The sequence below is a fragment of the Neophocaena asiaeorientalis genome, unplaced genomic scaffold (assembly GCF_003031525.2).
Source record: "Neophocaena asiaeorientalis asiaeorientalis breed wild unplaced genomic scaffold, Neophocaena_asiaeorientalis_V1.1 scaffold131, whole genome shotgun sequence".
Lineage (NCBI taxonomy): Eukaryota > Metazoa > Chordata > Mammalia > Artiodactyla > Phocoenidae > Neophocaena > Neophocaena asiaeorientalis.
In genome coordinates this window covers 654,923-677,173 of record NW_020173201.1, presented here as the reverse complement: position 1 = coordinate 677,173, position 22,251 = coordinate 654,923, and the positions used below count along the sequence as shown (strand labels likewise).

Sequence of the window (22,251 nt, the reverse complement as noted above, 5' to 3'; positions counted from 1 at the left end):
AGTAGTTGTGGCTCGCGGGCTCTAGAGCGCAGGCTCAGTAGTTGTGGTGCACGGACTTAGTTGCTCCGCGGCATGTTGGATCTTCCCAGACCGGGGCACGAACCCGTGTCCCCTGCATCGGCAGGCGGACTCTCAACCACTGCGCCACCAGGGAAGCCCCCTCAGTCATTTTTAAATGTGCTTATTTCTGCTCTGTGTCACTGACAGAGGACTTGAGAGAGATATATTGATATTCACAATCTCTCCTCTAGAAGTATAATCCAGACACTACCTCATCATATAGCTCTATTTCTTGTAAAGAATTACTTTATACAAATTATTTACAGTAATAGTTTTAATTTTATGAATAAAAAATAAACAGTACTAACAAGATTAGTAACTGCTTTGCATTCACAAGAGAATCATAAAGCTATTTTTCAATAAACAACTTGATAGTTACATAATGTTTTTCAAAATCAAGACGGCTGTTATTTGTAAATTGATAGCAAAACATCTAGAGGTATGCTGGTACACTGGCTCCTTGGAAAGAAAAACAAGGCTCTGACTTGTAGCATTTGCCAATATCTGTGGTGACAACTGATAGACGATTTTGTTGAGCTGGAATATTTATATACGAATCTCTAAGCCGGCACACATACGCACACCATTCTATACAGATGTGCATGCTTTGATTCTTCCTCAAAGGAGCCTCAGAAGAACAGTTTTTCTCCTGGGGCAGGATATGGATGGGACAGCCTCTTTATAAGAGCAACACAACTGAAAACAGATAACATGGATAACGCTGATCCTCTCCTTTAGGAGAGACTGAGTTTGAAACATCACCTTTTTTTGACTGCAGTGGAGAATCCGACAGCTTTAGTGTTTCCTCTAGAAGGATTTTGACCACAGTGAGCTCCACTGAGCAAAAAAAACCATTAGAAATACAAAGCTCTTCCAAAACATTACCCATGGCAACCATAGTTATCCTCATACCATGGTGACTCCCAGATTGAGTGGTCCACAGACCAACAGTCCAAGATGGAAATAGAATCCAGTCCTTTTTGTACTTCTTCATATGAGGTCATAATGATTATGACGCTTTCCTTAGCAGTAATTCAATCTGGGAAAATTTTAATCTCTGTGCAATATCCAGGGAACTCTCACCATGCTGAGGAGAAAAAGAAATCATAGCTATTTATCTCCAAGAAAGTCAAATGTCAATGCAATGACAATGTCATCCTATTAATGCTAGAACCGAATGACAATGTTGACTGTCATTTGGTTCTAGCATTAATAGGATAACTTGATTCCTTAATGAGGACAATTGATTTGCTCTTAACTTCAGAGGCAATTAATTCATGTCAACACAAAGCCAAAGTTAGAAGGGTATGATGATAGAAGAACCTCAGATCATGGTCCAAAGATCCTTACCTTGTTCTTTATCATGGGGTCTGCATGGGCTGCAAGGAGCAGAGGGATGAGAGTCTGGTTTTTCATTTTGCAGGCATAATGTAGCGCAGTGCAGCCATACTGAAACACAAAGGATCGACATCAGTTGGAATCCTTACACACTGCAGCATATGGCTTCTTTAGCAAGCACTTTTCATATTTTGTAATGTACAGCTAAGCCAAACAAACAGTCTACAAACCATCTTTGTGAAACTACTTCATGCAAGTAAACTTTTGAGAGAAGAAAATGAGTGCAAAGGTTTGGGGCCAAAGGTGAAGACAAAACCTTATAAACAGGGAGAAGTTAGCCGATGGTACTCCTGTTATCACTGTTCTTACTGTCATTTGGATTTCTCTTTGACCTTTGTCCTTATCTTTCCTTAGTTTACAGATGGGGCCCTTCTCACCGGTGGGTTGGGATCTTGGCTGCAGCAGCAGCTGTTAGGATTCATTGAGCACTTACTATGTGCCAGGCACTCTGCCCAACACTTCACATAATGATCCCTATAAGACTGCCAACAAACACATGAAAGAATGCTCAACATCATTAATCTTTAGAGAAATGCAAATCAAAACTACAGTGAGATGTCATCTCACACCAGTCAGAATGGCCGTCATTAAAAAATCTACAAACAATAAATGCTGGAGAGGGTGTGGAGAAAAGGGAACCCTCTTGCACTGTTGGTGGGAATGTAAATTGATTCAGCCACTATGGAGAACAGTATGGAGGTTCCTTAAAAAACTAAAAATAGAATTACCATATGACCCAGTAATCCCACTACTGGGCATATACCCTGAGGAAACCATAATTCAAAAAGAGTCATGTACCAAAATGTTCACTGCAGCTCTATTTACAATACCCAGGACATGGAAGCAACCTAAGTGTCCATCGACAGATGAATGGATAAAGAAGATGTGGCACATATATACAATGGGATATTACTCAGCCATAAAAAGAAACGAAATTGAGTTATTTGTAGTGAGGTGGATGGACCTAGAGTCTGTCGTACAGAGTGAAGTAAGTCAGAAAGAGAAAAACAAATACCGTATGATCCCTATAAGTAAGGACTAGTGATGTTCCCATTTTACAGATGAGGAAACCGAGAGTCCAGTATGTTTAAAACTTGCCAAAACTCACATAGGTAAAAAGTGACAAGCCTAGGTTTACACATAGGCATTCTGACTCCAGCTTAACTACTGACGGTGGAATTTTGTAATCAGAGCCTGCATTTTTCTTAACTCCCCACCAGTGGTGGGGCAGTTCTTTTAAAAATATTCTATATTCAGTAAAAATGTTATTCGCATGAGTTCAGTGACAGAATATAAACAATATCAAGGTTGTCTGATGCAGTAAAAAGGAAAGAAGGAAGGAGGGGAAGGAAGCAGAAACTAAATGTACAAGTGTTTTGGAAAATAAAGCGAGCAACTTTATAGTTGACAAGTAGACTACCCACAAATACCATTTGCAATGTTATTTCAAAGTGACTAAAAATATAAACTTACACAATCTGTAGCATTAACTTCGGCACCAGCGTTAAGTAGCATTCGTACAAGAGACTCATTCTGTTTTGTCTTTGATACCTATGGCAAACAGCAAGCACAAGAACAAGAGAGGTTTATTTACAAACATTGTCTCCCTCTTACGTCTGGACTATTCTAATCAATAGGCTTCATTTTAATCCCAACACCCCTACGTGTCTATGCATCTTTCTTAAACTCTTCCCCACCTCCTCACTGCTCTTTAATATTAATTATGTAAAGTCATGGTTGTCAGAGTGTGGCCCTGGAGTAACAGTATCAGTACCTTGGGACCTAAAAATGCAAAATCTGGGGCCCTACCCCACTCCTGCCAAATCCTACTGAGGATGGAGTCCAGTGGCCGGTCTTTCCCTTCCTTGGTCAAAACCCTTCTATCATCCCATTGCTCCGGGGGCTAAAGCAAAGTCTTCAGCCTGTGACAAGGTGCCATATATTTTTCCCTCTGCTTATGGCCCCAGCCATCTCATCCACAGCCCCGGCTCACCTTGGCCTTGGTTAGTCTTTCATTCCCACCAGGCTCCCCCGTGCCATAGAAGAGCTGCCCTGAATGTTTCTTCTGCTCGAAGCCTCCTTTCTCCTCTTTGCCTGTTAAGTTCATCTTTAATATATCAGCCCAGGCCCCTCTCCCTCCAGGGGCTCTCCCTAACCTACCTGTCCAGGCGACATCCCTCTCCTCTGGGCTCTCCTAACACTGACCACCTCTCTCTACCAACTACCTCATAGGAACTTCACATGTGTTCTGTCACTATTGGATTAATGACTTATTCTTCACAATAGAAGAATAAGTGGCACAGTAGTTAAGAATCTGCCTGCCAGTGCAGGGGACACGGGTTGGAGCCCTGATCCAGGAAGATCCCACATGCCGCGGAACAACTAAGCCCGTGAGCTACTGAGCCTGCGCTCTAGAGCCCGCAAGCCACAACTACTGAAGCCCGAGCACCTAGATCCCATGCTCCGCAACAAGAGAAGACACTGCAGTGAGAAGTCCACGCACCTCAGTGAAGAGAAGACCCCACTCAGTGCAACTAGAGAAAGCCCGCATGCAGCAGTGAAGACCAATACAGCCATATAAATAAATAAATAAATAGATAAATAGATAAATAAATTTTAAAGAAAGAAGAGAAATAGTAGGGAGGGGATTCTTTTTAATATTCAGGATTTTTGCTTTTCCTTCAGAAGATTCTTAAACAAATTTAATTTATTTTTCCTAATAAACATTGCACAGATGATTTTACCATTGACTGATTTACTGGGCTACCTTTCTTCTTGCTTTACTTCAGTCATAGCATTGCATGTATGTTAGAGATGCCATTTGTAGAATACAAACAAAGAGCTTACTTTGTTACTTTTTATTTACACCTCACCAACTTGGCAAAATTTAATGACTCATGCTGTCGATCTCTTACTCATTTGTACTCATTTATCTTTTGCTCTCACAAGTGCTGTACTCACCATGAGGAAATAGCCAATAAGCAGGACAGGCATTAAGAGGATAATGAGTAGATAATCAAAGAAGGTAAATCTTTTCTTCACAGCATAATGCAAGCAGGTTCTCTGTTTCTAAAAAATTAAGAAAATGACTATTTATTAATAAATATTGTTTTAAATTGCATATTTTTAGATTACCCTATCAAAAAATTTAGTCCACACTTTTTATTTTTGTGGTATCCATGGCATCTCTTTCTGTGGAATAATTCTAATTAATAAACCCAGAATTCCATTGGTCAGAATATTGAACACAGTACAGTCTAAAGGAAAAGTTGGGCCATAGAAAGACAAGTGAAATGTACATTTTACGAATCATCAAAAGACAGATTCTCACATTCATTTTGGTTTGGGGAAAAAATACATGGAGATATAAACATAGGACAATTTAGTATGAAAACCTATAGTTACTCCTTAATCATCTATGGTACACAATTATTCATTTTGTGGTTTGTTTACAGGAAAATTTTAACCACATGGCAATTTTTCCATGTTCCTACATGAACACAAGCAGTGCCGGACGAATGGAAATAACTCAATTTAATTCTTCAAATACATGAATAATTATCAGGTGACAGATTTAAGCTTCTAGGAGTTGCGGGGGTTGTAAAACCTCAGAGCCTCATAATCAAAGCAAAGGTAGACCGAAACACGCACAAATAAGTGTAATACAAAACAAGCTATGGTGACTGGAATTCCAACCAAATCAATGAGAAGAGAGGAAAGTCAGGAAGAAAAGAGAAGTTCATTTCTACTCTTCTTAAATAAGAATATTTTTGTTTTTCTAATGGTATCTGTGTTCTCTGTAAAAATTTTGTAAACTAGACAAGAGTATAAGGATAGAATTTAAAATCACCCATTATCCAACAGCCCAGAGTTAACTGTTGATAGTTTGCTGTATCTTCTTCCAGTCTTTAAAATGCATATATGTGGAATTTTTCAGTGTAGGATCATACGGCACATGCAAAATTATACCTGCTTTTTTTTTTCAATTAACATGTAGAATATGTGCATTTTCCTATGCTATTTAATATTTTTAAACATGTAACTGTTATGGCTGCACTGTTTACCGTTCTATGGAGCTGTTCGAATTTATTTAGCCAAACCCTACCTGTTGAACATTTCAAGTAATTTTAACTTTTCATTTTCACAAATAACATTGCTTGACTCCTCATGTATAAAGCTTTGTCAACATTTCTAAATGTGTCCTTAGCATAAGTTTCAAAAGATAGAATTTCTGGCATACAAGGAAGGCATTGATGCCCCTCACACTGTACTGCTAAATTGTGCTCTGGTAAAAGGATAATGATTTAAACTTCCTTCCTGATCAGCATTAGATTTTCTGTCTTAATTCTGGTCAATCTGGCACACCAAAACAAACAAACAACACAACAAAAAGATATCTCTATGTTTTAGTTTAATTTGCTTTCCATACAATCCATCACTCTGTTAGGCATGTATGTACATCTGTACCAACACCAGAGCTTTTTGTTTGCTTGCTTTTAAGGCCTCTGTTCAGTACTTCTGAAGACAACTCAAGTATAGATTTAAGAAACGGGAAAGCACCAATTCAGATTATTAATGTACAAGGATTAGTATTGGGGGAAATGGAAAAGATTAAACCTTTAAAAACCATTGAAAATATTTTTTAAATGGACAGTTGCAAACCAAACACTTCTCATAAAATCTCTGCTAAGGTATCCACTGAAGTCCTTCCCAGGATTTCCATGAGCAGCCTGGCTCAGGTTCTCTGCAAAACAGAGATAAGCATGCCTCCTCAGCCCTGTCCCTGTGTTGACAAACATCTCCCTCCCTCAGCTTCCTAACCAGCAAGTCTCCTGAGAGGGCACAAACCCAGAGACATCTGTCTTGGCCACCCCATCTCACCACAAGGCCAGACACCTGGTTCTTCAGCTGGGTGCTGGGGCAATCATGTCACACTCCACTAAGCAGCCTATCTGTTAGATTAACACAGCCGTGACTTGTTTTTAAACCCAACCCACAAAAAATAGGAAGCACAAACAAGAAAATCCAGTAGTGGACTTCCCTGGTGGCACAGTGGTTAAGAATCCGCCTGCCAGTGCAGGGGACACGGGTTTGAGCCCTGGTCCAGGAAGATCCCACATGCCACGGAGCAACTAAGCCCCTGCACCACAACTACTGAGCCTGCACTCTAGAGCCCATGAGCCACAGCTACTGAGCCCACGTACCACAACTAGTGAAGCCCGCGGGCCTAGAGCCCGCGCTCTGCAACAAGAGAAGCCTCCGCAATGAGAAGCCTGTGCACCACAACGAAGAATAGCCCCTGCTGGTGGCAACTAGAGAAAGCCCACGGACAGCAATGAAGACCCAATGCAGCCAATACATAAATAAATAAAAATTTAAAAATTAAAAGAAAGTCCAGTAGTGATCCATTTTCTGATAATATATTATTACTCCCAATGAGCTAGACTTTAAACTGACTTGGAAGGGAGAAGTGGGGCCCTACAGGCTATTTTCCCTCATTGAATGTACTTGAGTGGGTACAGGGCATTCATAATTATTACAAAGAGTGACTTTTTATATTTACTTAGTGTACTTTAAATGTTGCCTTTACTACGATGCAGATACTGGATGTTCCCATGGGGTTCCGAAAGGATGTGCACGGCATGTCCTGCTCTTCCTTAGTTCTGAAGACTCCAAGTCAGCTAATAATACATATGTAAGTATATTCTTCATGCCTTTCTGTCTGGTTTCAAGTAGCCTCTGGTTCGTGAGCATATTTGTTCTTGGCAAATTTCTCACTGAAATTCTTTTATTCCACAAGCAAATTATAGGACCTTCTGGAGATCAGAACATTGACAGAGTAGGTAAAAATCTAACTAATGAAATAGCACCACCAGGTCAATACTTGTTTTCCAGGAAATCTTTCCTTTTATTTCTGCAATAGTGAGGAAGAGGAGTAGGGAGAGAGGAAGGGCAAAGAAAAGCATGGGGGGGAGGAGGAAAAGAAAGGAAGAAGCTCTATCCAGACAAATGAGTGAGCCTTTTTTTTTTTTTTTTTAGAAATACAAGGACATAATTAGACATGAAACCCACAAAATATGTCTGTTCATTGACCTATGTTTTATTTTGCTTTTTAGCCTGGTAATATGGCCTCAGTGTGTGTCAGTCTCTCTAAAGTAAGGTCCCCCAAAACTGTTGGTATTAGGAGCTACAAACAATAAGCAAATGACATCCACTTCTTCCATTGGTGCGAGGAGAAAGGAGCTGCCATGATCATGGCCTCACCCGGTTTTTGAGGTTCACATCAGCGTTTCTTCTGAGAAGGAAGGAAACGATTCTCAGGTGCCCTTGCCTGCAAGCGCAGATCAGGGGGGTGTCTCCATTAAAGCCATCTTGAACGTTGATACAGTTGCCGTCTTCCCTCACCCACTGCCACACTTGACCCAAGTCATTCTGATAGGCCGCCTGGCAGATGGGCTGAGGAGAGGAAAACAAAAGCAGGTTTTGAAGTATAGAAATAATTAAACCACACCAAGAAAAAAAAATCACCCGACACCTTAAAATCCCATGTTTCCAAATTGTAATCTACTGCTTTGTTGATGAGATTTGGGGTCTCAGTTATGTCTAGCCATAAGTCTAGAACAAGGGTAGGGCCACCAGGGACCCCTTACTATTCCCTAAATTGCCTGGCACACAGGAGTGTTCATTGAATGGACGAATTAGTGAAAAGATGGATGCAATATTGCCAACTCAGTAAGGAAAGTGTGTGTTGAGTTCATGGATAAATGATGCCTGTCAGAAAAGCAGGTTTCTACTCAAGATAAAATTTGCATATGGGAGGAGTTTAGTAATGGGACACTAAGTAATGGGACAAAGACGCGTGGCCCCCTGTACTCAAGGAAATCAGCACAGTGGGAAAGAGCTATTTTAGACAAATAATATACAAATAATGAATTATGCAATTAGCTGCAACTAGATGCTTTTTATTTTAGAAAGCACTATAAGGAATTTTGCAAAGCACGATGGGAGTTTAACAGCAAGATCTGAGCAGACATCATCTTGCCTACTTTCCCTCTCTTCTCTCCCTCTGGACTTTTCTTTCTCTCTTTTTTTTTTTTGGTACGCGGGCCTCTCACTGTTGTGGCCTCGCCCATTGCGGAGCACAGGCTCCAGATGCGCAGGCTCAGCGGCCATGGCTCACAGGCCCAGCCGCTCCGCGGCATGTGGGATCTTCCCGGACCGGGGCACGAACCCATGTTCCCTGCATTGGCAGGCGGACTCTCAACCACTGCATCACCAGGGAAGCCCTGGACTTCTCTCTTTTTTCCAATATCTCATGTTTAGTTTCTTCTACTGGGGCCTCTGCCCTTACTCTACAAAACAAACAAACAAACAAAAAACCAAAAAAACAGCCACTTTTTCACTTCTCTCTTCACCTGGCTAACTGCTAGCTCATCCTTCATGTCAAAACTTATTTTCATTTTATCTGTCTTTCCTGAGTCCAGCATTCCTTCACAGCAACTGGCAAAACTACACCTCTTTTCTTAATTATTTATAATTGTGTGTTGAAAGCTACTGTGAACGAGGAGGGGTTGAGGCCACAGTGAGTGAGGGAAAGCACTGAAGTTTCAGGCTATAAATTCCACATGAATAGAGGCTACTTCACTCCATTCACTGCCATAGCCCCAGCATATATATAACACAGTACTGGGCACATGGTAGGCACACATTAAATAGTTTCAGATTGATTTTAATTAGACAGTATAAGAAAACACTTAGAATACCTGGCACATGAATGATGCTCAGTTTATGGAGGTTATTATAATTGCTTATTAAGTATTAATTAAATTAATTAGCGATATCTGCCAAGAGGTAAAGAAGTGATGGTCAGAGCAGTTGCAGGAGAAATCAGAAAAAGACATGGTCCAGATGCAAAGGAGGCAAATTTTTTTTAAAAAGTTAGAAAATTAAATTAAATTACTAGACATCACATTGTGTTTTGCTGCACGAGGTGTAAAAGCAGCTGAAAAGGTTCTATGCTGTTATAAACTCTGTCTCCACTAGGGGGCAGCTCAGGGTCATAAAAGCACTGACAACAAGTCTATAATCCGAGGGGACGGGAAAACGTCTGTTAGAATTAGCTCTATGGAAAAACCTACTTCATTTTTAAAAAAAATTTCACATACACCAATGAAAATTTGCCACTGATGACTACTACTCACGGGCTAGCACTCGGCAACTGATGGTCTTCTACGCAGAACTTGAAAACAGGTGGCTATAGAGTTAATTTTTCTGCTAAAAAGTAAAATGCCTTCCTGGCTCACTTAGACATCACATACAAATTGTTAATTCTTCTTTTCCTAGCATTTTAATTTATAGTATTTCAAAAGCTGGAGTTTTTCATGTAGTGATCTGACTTTCCAGATTCCCTTTAAAAATTGAAAGATTTGGCAACACTGGGCCCACATGCACACAGGACACCACACAAAGCTCTCTCTGCTCGAGCGCCTCAAAATCTTCCCTGAGAGTTAAGCATAAAGAGGAAAGGAAAAGTGGAGAGTTTTCCTGCAAGAGTCGCACGGGGTCTTGGAGTGTTTCTCAATCCCACTTGAGCAATATTACTTCCAATATTAACCTGACCTTATTTTTCCATCTTTCTTAGGCTGCCTATTTCCTAGACACACAGTTTCTGTGCTTAGCAATACCTGCTAAAAAAAAAGTTTCCAGAAGGAAGATAGAGTTAAGAGAATCAAGTGCAAGGTAAGATTGCTGTATTTGATCACTAATGACCATTCAGAGATGAATCTCATACAGTGTCAGACAAAAGGCAGAATACAGGGGCCTGAGTTCGCGGTCTATGAAGAATTGGAGTGTGATCAGAGAGGAATTCGTGGTAAGTTTGGTAGTGAAAGCTAAGCGGGAGCTAGTGAGTACCCAGAGGGGTGTAGCAGCGTCCAGCCAAAGTTCTGCACATTTATAGGCAAAGTGGTGGCTTCAAGTGGTTATAAATACAGGCACTGGAAACAAACTTTCTGGTTCCAATCTCAACTCTGCCACGAAACAGTTATGTTATTTGGACAACTTACTTAAACAATTTGTGCTCAGTTTCTTTCTCCATTTAATAATCACATCTTCTTTATCAGGTTACAGAAAGGATTAAGCATGACTGTATAGATGAAGCACATAACTCAGGTCTGACTCATAATAAACCCTCAATTAATGTAAGCTACTCTTACAGTTATTTTTAAAAAACATAGCAGCCAGTGAAGATGGGCAGAGGTGGTTATCAAATAAATAATTACTGAAAGAGAATGAAGAGATGATGGGATAGTGAACAAAAGTCGGAAGAATTAACCTTACTAAACAATGACAGTTTGGTTCTAAAGCCAAAGCAAGGGAGGAAAGATAAATATTCAGGATAGAGAGAACTTTACATTAGCTGAATTTTTTGTCAGAAAGTCTGAGCTTTGATCTTCATGCCTTATGCTAACATGTATTTATCATCAATAAATAGATAGACATAGATATTCAATAAACAGCAATTATGTTTAAATACATGAATGGGTTAATGATGTAGGGGAGCAAAATTTGCCACCCCAAAATGTGCCTCTTTGGCATGAGGATTAATTTAGGCTGATTATTTTTAAGAAACTGAAGACTCAGAAAGTCTTTTTACCTCTCCCTCAGCTGCCTAAAGAACTTAGATAAAAGATTCTCTGACATAAATCGTACCAATGTTTTCTTAGGTCAGTCTCCCAAGGCAATAGAAATAAAAACAAAAATAAACAAACGGGACCTAATCAAATTTACAAGCTTTTGCACAGCAGAGGAAACCATTATAAAAAAAAAAGAGAGAGCCTACAGAATGGGAGAAAATATTTGCAAATTATGCAACTGACAAGGGCTTAATCTCCAAAATATACAAACAGCTCATACGGCTCAAAAAAACAAACAACCCAATTGAAAATGGGCAGAAGACCTTAATATACATTTCTCCAAAGAAGACATACAGATGGCCAGTGGACACATGAAAAGATGCTCAACATCACTAATTACTGGGGGAGGGATAAATTGGGAGATTGGGATTGACATATACACACTACTATATATAAAATAAGTAATTAATAAGAACTTACTGTATAGCACAGGGAACTCTACTCAATACTCTGTGATGACCTATATGGGAAAAGAATCTAAAAATGAGTGGATATACGTATATGTATAACTGATTCATTTCACTGTACAGCAGAAACTAACACAACATTGTAAATCAACTATACTTCAATAGAAATTAATTTTTAAAAATCACTAATTATCAGAGAAATGCAAATCAAAACTACAATGAGGTACCACCTCACACCAGTCAGAATGGCCATCATTAAATAGTCTACAAATAGGGACTTCCCCTGTGGTCCAGTGGCTAAGACTCTGAGCTCCCAATGCAGGGGGCCTGGGTTCGATCCCTGGTCAGAGAACTACATCCTGCATGCCGAAACTAAGAGTTCGCATGCCGCAACTAAAGATCTCACATGCCACAACTAAAAGATCCTGCATGCGGCAATGAAGATCCTGCGTGCTGCAACTAAGGCCCGGCTCAGCCAAATAAATAAATAAAATTTTTTTGAAAAGTCTACAAATAGCAAATGCTGGAGAGGGTGTGGAGAAAAGGGAACCCTCTTACACTGTTGGTGGGAATGTAAGTTGGTGCAGCCACTATGAAGAACAGTATGGAGGTTCCTCAGAAAACTAAAAATAGAACTACCATATGATCCAGCAATCCCACTCCTGGGCATATACCTGGACAAAACTATAATTCAAAAAGATACACGCACCCCTATGTTCATAGCAGCACTGTTCACAACAGCCAAAACATGGAAACAACCTAAATGTCCATCAACAGATGAATGGATAAAGAAGACACGATACATACATACAGTAGAATACTACTCAGCCATTAAAAAAGAACAAAATAATGCCATTTGTAGCAACATGGATGCAACTAGAGATGATCATACTAAGTGAAGTAAGTCAGAAAGTGGAAGACAAATACCATACGATATCACTTATATGTGGAATCTAAAATATGGCACAAATGAACCTGTCTACAAAACAGAAACAGACTCACAGACTGTTGGTTGAAATCAGACTGTGGTTACCAAGGGTTGTGGCTGCCCAGGGGTGGCGGCGGGGGTGGGGGGGGAGGAGAGGGATGGACTGGGAATTTGGGGTTTGTAGATGCAAACTATCACATTTAGAATGAATAAACAACAAGGTCCTACTGTAGAGCACAGGGAACTATATCCAATCTCCTGGAATAAACCATAATGGAAAAGAATATTAAAAATAAGAATGTGTAAAACTGAGTCACTTTGCTGTACAGCAGAGACTGGCACAACACTGCAAATCAACTCTACTTCAATTAAAAAAAAACAGGGGTGAGGGGGCCCTGTTCTGGAATAGAGCTTTCAGCAGAGATCTCTGCAAAGAGCATGGGGGAAACCCAGCAGGGCCTAAAGATCAGAGTCCACTCTGTGTCCCATTGTCTCTGCAGGCCCAGCAAACATTTACTTACCAAACATCTGCTTTTTCATCTTTTGTGAATTACCTTCCCCCTCTTCAAAGTCCCAAATCACTACCCCCAACACCCTCTCTGTCTTTAGCTGAAGATGGTATTTAATGTGAGGGTTTCAGCCATTTTGGTGAGTTATTCAGTTTTCCTGGGTCTCTCCCAAGTATACATGTTATTAAACTTTTGTTTGATTTTGTCCTATTAATCTTTCTCACATCCATTTAATTCATAGACCAGCCAGGAGAAGAGGAAAGGTACGTGCCTGGCTTTCAAAATAGCTGATAACTGGGTACTAGAGGCCCACCCCAGTCCCACTTTGTATCTCCCTTTTCCAGGCCCTAAAATTTAAGTGCCTCTGGGGAGCACAAGACACGTTTAGTTTGTTGATGATTAACTAAACTATTCTGTATGGGTTATTTAACATAACCGTGTTTTACACTGCTCCAAGTAAAATAGGTATCACAGCTGGAAAAATATTTGACATTATTTTAGTACCATGGAGGAATCTGAGCTGCTTGCACTGTAATAGAGGTGCTGAAAAGCAAAGTTCCCCCACCATCCCCACTTTCAGTAATGCTTCCCCTGAAGTATAGTGGATCCTCCCTAATTGTCAGTCTAAAGAAAGAGACTTTGGAACTCTGCCTTGATAAGTTGCTTATTAACCATCTCCATGCTGAAGCTCCCCGCATTTAAAATGTTCCCTGGGCTTCCCTGGTGGCGCAGTGGTTGAGAGTCCGCCTGCCGATGCAGGGGACACGGGTTCGTGCCCAGGTCCGGGAAGATCCCACATGCCGCGGAGCGGCTGGGCCCGTGAGCCATGGCCGCTGAGCCTGCGTGTCCGGAGCCTGTGCTCCGCAGTGGGAGAGGCCACAACAGTGAGAGGCCCGCGTACCGCAAAAATAAATAAATTAATTAATTAAAAAAACAATAAAATGTCCCCTAACAATTTCTGAGGAGAATCTGTGGTTTTTGATGCAACACGGTTCGGATAGTGTACAAGATAAACATGTACACTAATGAAATATCTTCCCAGAAAAGGCAAGAAGATGTTTTCTTCCTCTTCAACTTAGGAAATCTTAGGGAATGATAATGAAGGCTTTATTTTATTCGTACAATAAATCTCAAGCCTTTCCTTCTGATGACTCATTTCTTCGCATACTGTGATTTAAATTTCTTAGTAAATTCTTTCTTTCAGATAAATAAAAAAGGCACAGGAATTTTTTTTTTTTTGGTCTTAGGTCCACTTAGCCTTTATGTGACATAAAGGACAGTCCCAGCAGTGGTTGGATTATGAGGATAGTAACAGTGAAGGGCAAATCAAGGAAGGACACACATTTATCTATTTTCTATTCCTTCTCCAACAAGGTCTTTTTGAGAACATGACATCTTCACGGCCAGGAAGTTAAAGAAGCTTCATTACCACACTTGAGACCTGAGAAGCTCTGAGGCCAGGGCAGGGCAAGAAAGCCTTTGCCTCCAATCGTGAGGAGAAAGGGTGGAGGAAGAGTGGGTTCTAGCTGCTTGATCTAGCAAATCGGAGGCCCTGGTATCTCCCTACTACCTCAGACCACCAAAGACGTAAATGCAGGGCTTTGAGGAAGCAGTAGTGTCACTCTCACTGCCTCCTGGCCTCCAGGACTTTCTGCCAAACAATGGCTGCCCAAGGGTGGGGATGACCATGTTAAACTGACATTATTTAGAATTACTGGAGCACCGTGATGACAAAAAGCAAATCTACCTTTAGTCAGTAATATTAGTCTCTAAATTCGGAATAGACAATAAAACATCTTATTGCCTGTACCTAGATGAACTGCTTTCACCCATACCTTTCATATACCACTCAGTTATTCCAACTGGCCCAACTTCCCATGCTTCAGATTCTCCATACGTACACCCCTTGTCCAGAACACGCTCCCCAAGATTCCCAAGACTAGATTCGTATTCCTCAGAGTTCAGCTTGAATGTCATTACCTCACTGGGACCTTTCAGGTCAAACCTAATTACATATACACACCCCTCTTATATACTCTCTCTTTATCCTGTTGCTTCCTTGACTTCTCTTTCACTACTTACAATTATTTTTTTTAAATTTGTGTATTCATTTTACATTGGTAGCTCCAAGAGGTCAAGATCTACTCTTATTCATTTATCACTAAGTACCAGGAGCTAGCATGTGCCTGGAATATAGTATGTGATCAATAAATATTGTTGATTAAATAAACGGATGACTGAGTGAATGAATAAATATTTACAAGTGTTTAGTGATGGTTTCTGTTCATACATTGAAGTTATCATTTCCTTTTTAAAATGTGATTATCACTTGTAAAATACTTAAAATATACAAGGAAAGAATCAAGAAATCAATTGGGATAGAAGCTATTTGGTGCTCTTTTTTAAATATACAATGCCAGGGCTTCCCTGGTGGTGCAGTGGTTAAGAATCCGCCTACCAATGCAGGGGACACGGGTTCGAGCCCTGGTCTGGGAAGATCCCACATGCTGCAGAGCAGCTAAGCCCACGAGCCACAACTACTGAGCCTGCGGGCCACAACTACTGAAGCCTGCGCACCTAGAGCCCATGCTCCGCAACAGGAGAGGCCACCACAATGAGAAGCCTGCACACCAAAGTGCAGAGTGGCCCCCGCTCGCCGCAACTAGAGAAAGCCTGTGCACAGCAATGAAGACCCAACAAAGCCAAAAATAAATAAAATAAAATAATTTTTTAAAATAAATAAATAAATAAATATACAATGCCAAAATCTTGAAAGGATTCAATACACAAACTAAGTAGATAGAGATTGTGAGGGGGGCATTTTTTTCAATTGCCTTTGCCTTTCCTTTTCCCTTATCATGGAAGGACACAATGCTTCATGCTGAACCCGATCTCACCCAACTATCCTGTTTTACATATCAAAACTGTGACCAGAAGAGGTTAAGTGATTTACCCCAACTGCCCCGAGTTTCTGGCACAATAGGGACTAAATTCTAGGTTTCCTGGGTTTCCAGTCCAATGGCCTTCCCATTCATTGCATCTCTATTCCTGTTCCCCCTGAGTTCTCCTCCTCGATGGTACCAGCTCTCTCAAAAAGCCCTAAATTGCTTTCTCTGGACACTGTATATTTCAGTATGATCCCCTTCTTCTTTAAACCATATGCCCTTTTTCTATGGTAACATCTTCCTGTCTGAAAAACAGATATATTCCTAAAACATTAATATTAAGAGTGTGTGTATGTGTGTGTGGGTACCACTGTTCATAGGTAACTTTAACATTAGACTTTCCCCAAGTTTAAAGGGATACATGATTGTAATATAATCTTCTAGATATTCCTTTTAAGGCCTTGTTTTCCCAGCTGACAAGGACAAGAGCCTGGAGAAGATTCTATAGATCTAAGCACAAATTCTTGAGCTCTTTAAGTTCTTATACAACTTCCTTCCTTCTAATTTTTGTAATACTTTGCAGTGCGCAACACTTCTCTACAGGGTGGGAGTAAAATGTACCTCATTGGAACCTGGATTTAGCTTACCCTATTCTTCTAACAAAGGGGAAAGGACAATAGTGTAACTTCGTGGGGAAGAGTGCTGGCAAAAGAGCAGAGTGGTTAAGACTGGCTTATTTATGGAGGGTGACATGCCTGTTGAGAGAGCTTTAGGGAAAGAACTTAGCATGTTCATCAGGACATGAGCACAACTTCCCTGATTGTACACAGGTCTCTAGCCAGTAAGTACTTTTTAGCTGCGTAACTCTAGGCCAGTTCCTGAAACTATCTTTGCCTCAGTTTTTTCACTTGTAAAATAAGGATAATCACAGTGACTCTCTTATATGGTTGGGTGAGTATTAAATGAGTTAATACACTTAAAATGTTTAGAACACAGCCAGGCACATAATAAAGGCCTAATTAAATACTTATTATTATTGTAAATAGTATGAACAGGTATGTGTGATAAGGGTTTAAATCAGCGGTCCCCAAACTTTTTGGCACCAGGGACCCGTTTCATGGAAGACGATTTTTCCATGGACCGGGGGAGGGGGGGATGTTTTCGGGATGATTCAAGTACATTACATTTATTGTACACTTTATTTCTATTATTATTACATTGTAAGATATAATGAAGTAATCATACAATTCACCATAATGCAGAGTCAGTGGGAGCCCTGAACTTGTTTTCCTACAACTAGGTGGTCCCATCTGGGGGTGATGGGAGACAGTGACACCGAAGCCTGTTGCTTATGTCCAGTCTGCCCCGTAAGATGCAGCTTAATTGTCACTTGCCACTCACTGATAGGGTTTTGATATGTCTGCAAACAATTGATTTATTATGGTCTCTGTGCAGTCAAACCTCTCTGCTAAGGATAATCTGTATTTGCAGCTGCTCCCCAGCGCTAGCTTCACCTCCAAACATCAAGCGTTAGATTCTCATAAGGAGTGCGCAGCCTAGATCTCTCACACGTGCAGTTCACAGTGGGGTTCGTGCTCCTATGAGAATCTAATGCCACCGCTGATCCGACAGGAGGCGAAGCTCAGGCAGTGACGCGAGTGATGGGGAGCGGCTGTAAATACAGAAGAAGCTTCGCTCGCTCGCCTGCCTGCCCGCCGCTCACCTCCTGCTGTGCAGCCTGGTTCCTAACAGGAGTTGGGGATCCCTGGTTTAAATGAATCAGCCCTGTTTAAAAGTCTGGCCTGCATAGCTGGGGGTGATCAATCCAAGCTTAGTTCTCTCACTGAGCTCTAAGCGTATCCTCTACTGCAGAGGTTAGGACCCACTCTGGGACACCACCTCATTCTCTCCTTCTTTCTTACACATATATTAGAAACAACCTAAATGTCCATCGATGAACACATGGATAAAGAAGATGTGGTACATATACACAATGGAATATCATTCAGCTATAGAAGGAACAAAATTTTACCATTTGCAAAAACAAAGATGGACCTTAAGGGTATTATGTTAAGTGAAGTAAGTCAGACAGAAAAAGATAAATACCATATGCTCTCACTTTTATGTGGAATCTAAACAACAACAATGAAAAACGACAAACCAACAAGCACACACACACACACACACACACACACAAAAGCACATGAATATAGGGACTAGATTGGTGGTTGCCTGAGACAGGGCAGCAGGTCGGAGGTGTGAGAAATGGGTGAAGAGGGTCAAAAGGTGCAAATTTCTAGTTATAAAATAAATAAGTCATTGGGATGTAATGTACAGCATGGTGACTGTAGTTAATAATACTGCGTTGCATGTTTGAAAGCATCTAGGAATGTGGATCTTGAAAGTTATCATCAAAAAAAAAAAAATTTGTGGGCCTCCCTGGTAGCGCAGTGGTTGGGAGTCCGCCTGCCGATGCAGGGGACACGGGTTTGTGCCCCAGTCTGGGAGGATCCCACATGCCGTGGAGCGGCTGGGCCCGTGAGCCATGGCCGCTGAGCCTGCGCGTCCAGAGCCTGTGCTCCGCAACGGGAGAGGCCACGACAGTGAGAGGCCCACGTACCACACACACACACAAAATAAATTTGTAATTATGTGTGATGACAGATGTTAATGGATTTATTGTGGTGATCATTTTGCAGTATATACAAATATTGAATCATTCCTTTGTGCACCTGAAACTAATGTTATGTCAATTATACCTCAATAAATATATATATATGCTATATATATAAATAGCATAACTATTAGCAATGCAAGGCTCCAGAGGGTAGCAGACTATGCATCCCGATCTACACCTCTTAGTGTAACAGTTATTTTGAGCTAAAGGCAATTGAGAAGAAGCAGATACAAAGAATGTTCTCTGCCCTCCCCCTCTTTAGCTAAAAGCAGGACATAAATATGTGAAGGTGTTGCCCCTTCTCTGTCTACCAGGAAGGACAAAATTACCTTTGTCAGCCCAGAGAAGTCACCAAAGTAATCTACAGAGTAACATTTCTAACTAGCCCTTGTCTTCCATTAGCTCCCCTACATATTTGGCTTCCCTCAATTTGCTGCCTTAGAAACTCAAAGTACTTTTCCTTTGTCTTGCCACTCCTCTAAAAATTTATTTTTCTTTTGTTAAGATGCTATGTGAGCCCAAGTTCTAAGTACCTCTTTGAGTTACTCAAAGTAGTATCACTTGTGATACTGAGTTGCATAGAAACACCATTTATCCCAACACGACTTAAGACTATTGAGAAATAAAATATTGCCTGTCATATCAGTAAACAAAGGATGTCACAGTTATCAGCGATTGCAGTCACCACCAGCCACCAAAGGTGAGTCGGTGAGCCCCGAGGGAATTTAGGAAGGAAACAAAGAATACCTGCCATCTAGCAGCCATCAGACTGCAGCCACTCCAAAGGTGAGCCCTGTGGAAACTCAGGATATGAAAACACAGGATCCTGGCCCCATATAGCTGAGGTGCGTATCAATGGAGTGATTTTAGTGAGTCCAGACTCTTGCATCTTCCCATACATAGAAAAGCACTAAATTCCTTAACTTGACATATCTAGTTTTCTTTTATTAACAGTAACTTTTTCTTCCTACTACCTGCCCTTTGTTGCAAAACTCCTATCTGTCCTAGTTCACCCTCGCCTCCTTGGAGCAGTTTTCTCAGGGTTATTTGAGATGCTGCCTCCCGGGCATGAAGTCCTCAGTGTGTCTGCTGAATAAAACATAACTCTCAATTTTTAGGTTGTGCATCTATTATTTTAGTTGACACTATCTTTGATTCAATGTTAATTATGAGCTTTGAATAATTACTTATGAGCTTCTAGGTAAGTTAGGGTCTTTTAGGGGTGTGTGTATACGTGTGTGCGTGTGTGTGTGATTGTTGTATTTGCTTTCAAATATCATAGTAGATTCCACATTGCTTTGTCCTCAATATATCTGAAAAGTGAAAAGTTCATTCCACTTCTGGGGATATTCTCACTGATACTTATAAGTATCAACGCCTTGCCTTGACTCAACCACTTGCCAAATCCACACCCCATCAACAAACAATTACACGCAAAGACTTCCTTAAGTAATTATTTCCAGGACCTGGACTGTAGGCTACAGTCTGGGTTCGCACCGCATGGTCCAGGGCCAACAGCATATTGCAGAGCTGAAATGCATTATCTTATGCCCTACCCAGACCTACAGAATAATAATCTGCGTTTGAACAAGATCTTTGAGTGATCTGTGTGCACATTTAAATCTGAAAAGCACTAGCCAGAGCAGTGTTTCTCTCCCAGGGGTGGTAAACTGATCACCTACCTCAGAATCACTTGGGAGGCTCCCCTAAAAAGCAGGTTTCTGAACCGTACCTCAAACTGAGTGAAACAGACTCTCTGGGGTAGGGGCCCTTGAAACTGCATTTTCACAAGTTCCACTTCCTGGCTCTTAGGCAATCTAGGGCTTAAGAAAGGCCAGAGGGGCCTCCTGGGGCTTCCCTGGTGGCGCAGTGGTTGAGTGTCCGCCTGCCGATGCAGGGGACACGGGTTCATGCCCCACTCCGGGAAGATCCCACATGCCGCGGAGTGGCTGGGCCCGTGAGCCATGGCCGCTGAGCCTGTGCGTCCGGAGCCTGTGCTCTGCAACGGGAGAGGCCACAGCAGTGAGGGGCCCGTGTACCGCAAAAAAAAAAAAAACAAAAAAGAAAGGCCAGAGTAGCATTTTAGAACATTACATGTGTTGACATTTTCATATATGTGAGTTTTCACTAGCCTAAAGTCACTGGGCAAGACATATCTAGAAACATAAACTAATGAAAGAAAAGTTGACTACAGAAAGACACACACACACCCCTGGCATTAGACATAACTGCCAACACTGAGAAACTGCCTTTAGTATTAGAAGAAGCACCCAGAGCGGTTCTGTTGAGCGTCTGCAATGAAATGCAGACCGACCGGTTATTTGTGTCAGAGACGAAAGGGAGCAAGTCATGAATAATAACGTCATTACACCTCTTGGACTCTTGTTGAAACATCACTCTCTTGTACTCCTTTGAAACGTTGTTAAAAATCTATTTGATTCTAATAGGTTACTCTCAATACAGGAAAAAGCATTTCTGTATCCATCAGCTGTGAAAAGAAAAAACTCAAAATATCAAAACTACATTCTGTTTTTATCTTTCTTCTATACAGGGATAGACTTTATTAGTAATTGCTAGAGGTGAAAATCTCCTTTCAAATATCAAGCGGAAAGGCATTACTCTATACACACATTTCCATAAAAGAGCCAGGCTATCTTTAGTCTGTTCAGAAAATCCAGTTGAAGACAATTTTTACTTGTCCTCTAGATGTTTGACATCAGAAAACACAACTCCATTAACTCTCTTTTCCTAAATTTCATTTTACAGATCCAGATTACCCCCTCAAACATCTGGACATCATGACATGTATACTATATGGCTCTCTACAAGCTACTATCTAGCTAAAGTTTTAGGATTGCAAAATAATTTGCCTTAAAATATTAAAATATCAAAAAGACTAGCACACTGGACTTTGTTTTGACTTAAGGCTCTTACAGAAAGTTAGACAGACGAAAAGGAGACATTAATAGGGATAGGAAATTCCATTTGAAAAGCATGAGCGATTTTTAACATCTTGGGAATCTTATTTCCAGAGAGGTTACATACCTCAGAGTATAGGATTCCCATGCTGGTCCTTCACAGAATTATTTCACAGCTTCTTGAATCTTCTGGAGGTATTTCCAATTAACATCAAAATCCTTCCCAGTCAAGAGAAAGGTCCATAGAAGCCCAGGTCGGTGGCAAGTCCTTTCTTTCCACACCTGTGAGTGTTCTTCCAGCCACCTACACAGCAACACACCTTCCAGAGAGCCCAACCCAATGAAACAAGGGCATTAGTTTACCGTGTAATGAATCACCCAAGTTGCGCATCATCTAATGTTACAACCCTGAGGAACCGGTTTCTGAGTCATACCTACTCTGCCAGTGGTGACATGTGGAAAAAAAGGAAGCAAAGACGAGGGGGGAAGAAAAGTTCTCACACGGGCAGAAAGGACTCAGGGCTCAAAACAGGATATTGTGTTTAGGACATTTCCTAATTGAAATCTGGTTTTCAGTGGCTATTGACAAAGGCTAAGTGCAAACAAACTCGCTTGTTAGAACCATATATGTCTGCATAGGACTTGACCTTCATGAAAAATAATCTTTAAAACTGATGGATTATTGCTATCTTTATGCACACATAAGTTTATTTATTATTCCTTGATATTTTTATTAATATAGACTAATTAAAATAATAAAGTCAATTTATGAGC

At 40.9% G+C, this 22,251-nt stretch overlaps 1 protein-coding gene across 1 annotated transcript; it reads right to left on the bottom strand.

Moving 5' to 3' along the window:
• Window positions 1-288: 288 nt before the first annotated feature.
• Window positions 289-21,892, bottom strand: ANKRD22 (ankyrin repeat domain 22). Its single transcript, XM_024744834.1, has 6 exons — window positions 21,605-21,892; window positions 7,723-7,914; window positions 4,420-4,527; window positions 2,932-3,009; window positions 1,411-1,509; window positions 289-1,147 (listed from the first exon to the last, which is right to left on the bottom strand). Exons 1-6 carry the CDS (start codon window positions 21,623-21,625, stop codon window positions 1,070-1,072), a joined length of 576 nt encoding a protein of 191 aa, XP_024600602.1. The 5' UTR covers window positions 21,626-21,892; the 3' UTR covers window positions 289-1,069.
• Between the last annotated feature and the right edge of the window lie 359 nt (window positions 21,893-22,251).